This window comes from Littorina saxatilis, linkage group LG2, assembly GCF_037325665.1.
Source record: "Littorina saxatilis isolate snail1 linkage group LG2, US_GU_Lsax_2.0, whole genome shotgun sequence".
In the NCBI taxonomy this organism is placed as follows: Eukaryota; Metazoa; Mollusca; class Gastropoda; order Littorinimorpha; family Littorinidae; genus Littorina; species Littorina saxatilis.
Genome location: NC_090246.1, coordinates 60,964,062 through 60,971,561, shown reverse-complemented (window position 1 = coordinate 60,971,561; position 7,500 = coordinate 60,964,062). Strand labels below are relative to the sequence as shown.

The window sequence follows — 7,500 nt, the reverse complement described above, 5'->3', positions numbered from 1 at the left end:
TGAATGTTTTGGCGCTAAGGCAACAACTTATAGGATGATATGCTTGTGTTGTACACAAATGATATGGATAGATGTTCTGATGAGATATTCTGTTTATTTCGACAGGTTTCTGTCTCCGAAGGCGGCGTATGATCTGCATTTCTGGCAGTTGACAGGGGAACTAGTATCTCACCTGACTCGGAAACCCATTAGCATTCATTCAGTATGTTATTTGAGGTCTGCGCGCTCGCTTTTCGGCGGCAGATGTGAGTTTTTGTGTGTCCGTGGCATACACACTGAACCATCATCAAATGCAGTACAGTGTTGTGGTATCTTTGTGTTCTACAGCCGTCTCTGACAGGAAAAAACCTCGGTAGCTCATTCTGAAAATATCTGATGGAACGTAAAGCCCTCGGATCAATCAGGAAAACTTTAAACCCAGACAACCAATTTGCCGTGGAAAAATCAGCCATTACTGTGATTATTCACACACTACCAAGTTGTGTTGTGAAATTTCCTTGCCAGGTGATTATTGGTTCTCGATATATCTACGACAAACCTCTGCTTCGTAATGCTCACCTAGTGGATTAATCAGTGCACATTGAAGAGGGTGCTGCTCACTGATTATTAGCTGTTCATCGATGAACTCAGATTGCCAAGAGTCTGAGACTTATCCCCTCCGAGAGCCTCAAATAACTGTTCTATATATTTGGACGCTTCAGATCACAGTGGGGTTATGTGAATCAGTTTATCTACCAGTTGATGCACATGGATCGCTTTGGACATCGTTGACACGAAAAGCTATCACAATGAGAGGTCGGGGTGAGTGTGTGTGAACTTCTTACTGGTGCACCATACTAACAGCCTGCGCTCCTTTCTAAAAACTTCAATGTGTCCCTTGTGTAAAACAACATTTAGATAACCCTTTTTGTGTGTGATTCATTAAATTGCACTGTTTCACAATAATCCACAGTTGAGAGAAAACTACTCAAAACATAACTGAAACGTAGCGCCACCCGGCGATCCCTATTTTCACGACTGTCTGAAACGACAAGATTGTGCCCAACAATCTTTGGAATTGACCTACATTAAAGGGATGCCGCCATGAATGTGAATTCCTGTATGATCTGCATGAAACTGCGAGATTTGGGACAAACCTAGTGTGAGTTGGACCGTGAATGGAAAAAAGCAGCAGGTGTCACTTGCAGGAGATGTCTGGTTGTTGACTAAGCGCGCAAACGTTTGTGACACAAAGTGAGAGTAAGAACATGGAGATGGATGAACAGCCAGAGATGCGACCTCGCAAGAGAGTGAGGTCCAGCCTCAACAGCGCAGAGCTGAGCGCTGTCGTCAACAGTCATGGTATGACCATTGTATGTTTTGTGCCTATAGCCATTGCTTAGCCACACCATTGTCTAGCCATTGCTCTGGCCAGCGACTTGTTGGAACATATTTTGAGCTACGTGTTGGAACATATTTTGAGCTACGTGTTGGAACATATTTTGTCGTGTTTGTCTCTCTGTCTGCTTTACAGACCACTGGGTCGAAATACCGTGGAAAAAAAAATTTAAAAAAAAATGAAAAAAATAAATCCCTGCGCTTAGAACTGTACCCACGGAATACGCGCGATATAAGCCTCATATTGATTGATTGATTGATTGATCGTAAAGTTTTGTTTTGTCATAACTTACCATTCTTGTTTTTTGATTCTGCATGTTTCGAGGTTTTCACGTCCCCTTTTCCTCTCCACCCCAACACCCGCGCCCTTCCAGTAAAGAAGTCACTCAATCCCCAACACCCGCGCCCTTCCAGTAAAGAAGTCACTCAATCCCCAACACCCGCGCCCTTCCAGTAAAGAAGTCACTCAATCCCCAACACCCGCGCCCTTCCAGTAAAGAAGTCACTCAATCCCCAACACCCGCGCCCTTCCAGTAAAGAAGTCACTCAATCCCCAACACCCGCGCCCTTCCAGTAAAGAAGTCACTTAATCCCCAACACCCGCGCCCTTCCAGTAAAGAAGTCACTTAATTCCCAACACCCGCGCCCTTCCAGTAAAGAAGTCACTCAATCCCTAACACCCTTCCTGATTTGCCATCAGTTTGTTAAGTGTCCGTTGACAGATTTCAAATTAACATTAGGATTTAACACAGGCCTACCCAATGTTAATGATGTCCAAAGCATGAAAGTAGACATTTACACTTTGTTCATTATTCTGTAATGAGATCGATGGATGACGCAAATCTGTCAATTTCCCCTACAGATGTTCTGTTCGAGTAACGAACTTTGATACAAGCTTAGTTATTTGATTCTGGCAAGATGCAGAATTATCACATCTGTAGCCAATACACATTCAGTAAAAACCCTATTTTCTCTTATGAGCTCTACGATTTTAGTCAGTCTCCATGGGAACAGGTCTCAATTCTCTTGTCTTTTTCCCCAGGGTCCGGACACTTGGACGTGAAGGAGATCCACTGTTCTATCTCCTCACAGTCTCTGTGTGATGTTCTGGGTAACGATGTGGCAGACGACACTTTCCAGGCGGAGGTAGACACAAATTACCATTTTCTTCAACGGTTCGAATCCCAGAGCTAAATGTCACCACACTTGTTGTAAAATGAACAGTTTTAAAGTATGAATGTCTGACTGAAAAAATGTCTTGGAAAAAAAAGAGATACAAAGAAAAGAAAAAGTGAGAAGGAAACACATCACTATAACATTGGTCATATTTTGAGAAAAACTGACATGGCCAAGGCTGGTCATTTGCATTCTTTCCACAGAAACAACAGTCCTAAGACAAAATAAGTAAATATAACAATGGAAACAGTTAAACGATGAAGAAAGCTTACGGAAATCCAAAAATAGTTCTCTTGTTACAGGTTGCGCAAAAGACGAACACTTACATGGTGGGTCGACAGGAAGCGGAAACGGAAGTGATCATCGACAGACTGATAGAACGCGAGGGCAACAAGGACAAAGCCCTTCTCTTTGTCGTCTCGCAGATACCCACGGAGGTCAAGGTAACCTAGACGAACTCCTATTGTCTCTTTTCTGACTATTTTGTTTGCTGCACTCTACACTTACAAGACTAAACTATCAGCAGATTCCTTCTCTTTATATGCTTGTGCCCACACAGATGTAAAACTATGCCAAATATATCCGCTGGTCCTCTAACGTATAAAATTTCATCTCACACGGCATCACTGCAGAGCGCCTAGAACTGTACCCACGGAATATGCGCGATATAAGCGTCATTGATTGATTGATTGATTAATCCTTATGTATTAAAGGTCAGTCAGTCAATCAGTCAGTCAGTTAGTCAGTCAGTCCCAAAACATCTTAAATTGTGTTGCTAAAGGCATCATCTTGTGGCAAGTCGCTGAAGCTTCTTGCCAAGATGTGGAATGCTCCTTCCAACAACTATCAATCAATCAATCAATCAATGAGGCTTATATCGCGCATATTCCGTGGGTACAGTTCTAGGCGCTCTGCAGTGATGCCGTGTGAGATGAAATTTTATACGGCCAGTAAATTGCAGCCATGTCGGCGCATATTTACCTTTCACGGCCTTATTCCAAGTCACACGGGTATGGTAGACAATTATTAACTGTGCCTAAGCAATTTTGCCTGGAAAGACCTTTTTGTCAATCGAGGGATCTTTAACGTGCACACCCAATGTAGTATACACGGGGGGTGGTTCGGACACCGAAGAGAGTCTGCAAACAAAGTTGACTCTGTGAAATAAATTTCCGCCGAACCTGGGATCGAACTCGCGCTGACAGCGGCCAACTGAATACAAATCCAGCGCGCTACCAACTGAGCTATATCCCCGCCTATGCACAAGTCCCATGAAAACGTACTAATTCTCCTATCCGAACGTAGTCATGCAGAATTGCTTGAAGTGTTCCCCTTTCTAACTCAATGTCTGGCCTCGCACCACCTCCCCAACCACCACCCCCTTCCCCTCCCTCATTGCCTTTCAATTTCTTTTTTTTTTTTAAACTTCAACAGGTATTCTCACACAAGTGTTATCAATGCGTCTTTATTATGGTTTGATTTGTTTGCTTTTTCTCTGTTCTTGACCTATCTTTATCTTTACATTTTCTCCTCTCCTCCCTTCCTTCCCTTCAGGTGCAAGTGATGACCAACACCCTCCTTCACCGCGGGGCCAACCCGTCGTTCTGCGGGTCAGACTGGCAGACCCCCCTTCACCACGCCACACGGCGCGGCTTCAAGGGCGTGGTCAGCAAACTGCTGGAGAACGACGCCCTCCCCCACTCCAGGGACCGTCAGAACCTCATGCCCCTCCACATCGCCATCACCAGCAACTCTGACGAGATTGCTGCTCTGCTGCTGGCTTTCATGCCTAACACCGCGTGAGCAACATTCATTTGTTTTACTTGCAGAATGACTGACTTCAATTCTGGCCCCTTTGCTCATCTTACTGATCAGTTTAACTACCGGCTGTTTGACTGACAGCATTTCTGGCCTCTTTGGCGATTTTCTGATCAATTTATCTACCGGCTGTTTGACTGACATCATTTCTGGCCTCTTTGGTACTTTTACTGATCAGTTTATCTACCGGCTGTTTGACTGACAGCATTTCTGGCCTCTTTGGTGATTTTACTGATCAGTTTATCTACCGGCTGTGTTTGACTGACATCATTTCTGGCCTCTTTGGTGATTTTACTGATCAGTTTAACTACCGACTGAATGACTGTTCGACTTAATTTTTTGGCTCTTTTGTTTATCTTACTGATTAGTTTATCTACCGGCTTGATGATCGACTTGAGAGCTAGTTGAACTCTTCCCTTGTTTTGCTGACCGACTGCCTGTCTGCCTGACTGATCGGCTTACTGATTGGCCGATTGACGAATAGACTGACTGACCAACCGAACGACTGTCTTACTGTCTGACTGACGAACCATAAAACGGAGTGACGAACGGACAGATTGCCCGGCCGACTCACTTACTGCCCTACTGACTCACTCATTTCACTCAGTCATCCCATCCACACACCCCCCCCCCCCCCCCCCCGTAAAACTCTCATTCAGGCGGCTGGCCAAGACTCACACCGAAAATATAACATATGACTAAAATGGATTTATAGGCTATGTAAAATAATGTTGTTCGTATAAATAACGTATAATATTTGTGTGTGTATGTGACAGTGTCCGTCCGCTGTTCCTCAGCAACGACACCAAAGATGCTGAACTCAGTCTACATGACATGATAAACAAAGACATGCAGGTAAGTAGTCTATAGTTAGCTCACCAAGAAACTATTTGACATCTTTTATGGTTATAATAAGCATGGCGATAGAATAAATCTTCCAGTTCTTTTCAGGCCTGTTCGCTAACATCTTTCCTTTTAAATCTTTGCCCTTTTAGACGAGATATATTTTGTGCAGAGTTTTGTTATTGCACGGTGTGCGAACATTACAGTTCCCACACTGAGTAACTTCTGCTCAGTTTTTAGCGCAAAATCAGTAAGACTGCTATACACCCCTATAACACCGAAATGTTTTGATAAATAACATATCTAAATACAACAACTCAGTATACAAACAAAAATTGTGTGTGATAATTTTAAAACAAAATCAATTGACTCATGTTTTCTTTTCTGCAGCAAACCGTTCTTGCCGTGCTCGATTGTATGGTCGATGCGATTGGTCAAAGCAGTCACGTGAGGGTGCACTATCACGTGCTAGAAGCAGACGAGAAAGGAAGGCCGCCAAACCACCCAGAATTCGAGCCCACCTCTAGATCTTGCCTTCATCTCATATCCAAAATGGGTAACAAGGTAGGCGTAAATTGTATTTCGTATCACCGAGTTATTTTTTCTTCTCCCATTTTGTAGTCTTTAAAGTTCCGTTCGTAGTCGTTTTCTTTGTTTGGAGTTACGGTTATTGTTTCAGCATCGAATTAGTTGTTCCCAACATGTACAGAAGGCTTGGAGTGGATTATTTTGTTGAAAAATCATTTGTTCTCAGACAAAATGCATGACTTAGTTTAGTACTTTTTTGTTTGATTGTGTTAATTGTGTTACAGTAATATTTTATGTGTGACTTTTTATTTATTTTACATTTTAGCGTTGTTTCTTTCTTTAGAATTTACTAGTTTATTTCGTGTGTTTTTTCGACTGCTTTGCAATGTACTGGTGTTTCTGTCCTCAGACTTTAGTGTATCACGACGTGGTGCGGTTGTTAATACGACGGAAATGGAAGGAATTTGCTCGTTTTAGGTTTCAGTAGGTATTCTATCTATCTGCTCCTTTGCCTTTCTTTTTTCTCTTTGTTCGACTCAGGCTCCCTTTCAATGCGCCAATAATCACTTGGTACTGTTGAAATGATTTGTTTATAGAACACACATGGTATTCACTTAGTTACTCTGTCCCTTTCTATGATTAAAAAACAGACAAACAAATAAATAAACACAACGAACGTGCATACGAATAAGAAACACAAATAAAATAAGCCAATCGAACCAACAGATGAAAGTAGTTGGCTTATCAGTACAATTCTTTAACACTATACGTCAATTTGGAAATAACTGAAGGATTACAATAATTATACAAATTATACTTACTAAGTGACTTGTTTGTGTCTAATTATTAATTTAATTGATCTTATTTTGTGCGTTAGTCATTGAAAACTGCTGTTTGATACAATCAGACGTTTTTTCAAATCAGATTTCCATTGCAAAGTTAACTAAAACAACATTAAACATTAACACGAGCCTGTCATCTAACAATGTGTAATAATACAGTAGTGAATGTTTATTTATTTACGATAGCCTAATTAAACGTTCCATTAACGTACCTTTCTTGGCTTATATTCATGATTAACCCCGTTTGAAATTAAGAGAAGATGAACGCCAAATACATAGTTTATCCATTTGCTTTCAGGATGAATTCTTTCCTGTTCATCCTTACCCAGACTTCGCTGTGTTTTTGCGCGGTGACTGCAACCATGAGCGCTGACCCTGTAATGTACGCAGGACGTCTACATACCGCACGTGCTGTGATGGAGGTGTGGTCTGTCATTGCTGTCTTCGTCACCTTTCTGCTGGAGCTCAATCAGATGAGAAAGTAGGTTGACGACATGAATGCCGTCAATATTTTTGGTAAATAGTCGTGGTATATAATTATGATCTTGAATTAAACCGAAGGCGAATGATGAGGTAATCGCTGCTGCGATTAGAGTTTGAGTACTGTGTGTTCCTGTCCGGAGGTTTTTTTTCATTGTGTGTTGAAATATATCAGATTTTAGAGTTGTCATTTCAGTCAAACCTCATCCATGATTTTACTAGTTAGGGCTCAAAATTAGGCGAGTGGCCCACTTCAGTACCCATATACTTCTATCGCTGTTTTTTTCTTGACCCATTGGAATAGTTACTACCGATTTTTGTTTCACAAGACACAAGTTGGATTACTTCACTGACCAGTTCAACTGGATTGACCTGATCTCTTCATCCTTCCTGCTGACCGTGATAGTGTTACGCTTCACAAACAGACCCGAGCAGT

The 7,500-nt window shown here is 42.0% G+C and overlaps 1 protein-coding gene across 2 annotated transcripts in view; it reads left to right on the top strand.

The window, feature by feature from the left end:
- LOC138959426 (transient receptor potential cation channel subfamily V member 5-like) overlaps nucleotides 1–7,500 on the top strand; it is a 16,371-nt gene that overhangs the window by 5,756 nt on the left and 3,115 nt on the right. For both annotated transcript variants that reach the window (XM_070330910.1, XM_070330909.1), the window contains exons 2-10: nucleotides 106–1,341; nucleotides 2,420–2,523; nucleotides 2,856–2,996; nucleotides 4,108–4,352; nucleotides 5,148–5,226; nucleotides 5,605–5,778; nucleotides 6,152–6,225; nucleotides 6,883–7,065; nucleotides 7,394–7,500. The exon at nucleotides 7,394–7,500 is cut by the window's right edge and continues 67 nt beyond it. In XM_070330910.1, the coding sequence (XP_070187011.1) occupies nucleotides 1,248–1,341; nucleotides 2,420–2,523; nucleotides 2,856–2,996; nucleotides 4,108–4,352; nucleotides 5,148–5,226; nucleotides 5,605–5,778; nucleotides 6,152–6,225; nucleotides 6,883–7,065; nucleotides 7,394–7,500 (1,201 nt within the window). In that variant the 5' untranslated portion in view covers nucleotides 106–1,247. The remainder of the gene's footprint in view (nucleotides 1–105; nucleotides 1,342–2,419; nucleotides 2,524–2,855; nucleotides 2,997–4,107; nucleotides 4,353–5,147; nucleotides 5,227–5,604; nucleotides 5,779–6,151; nucleotides 6,226–6,882; nucleotides 7,066–7,393) is intronic.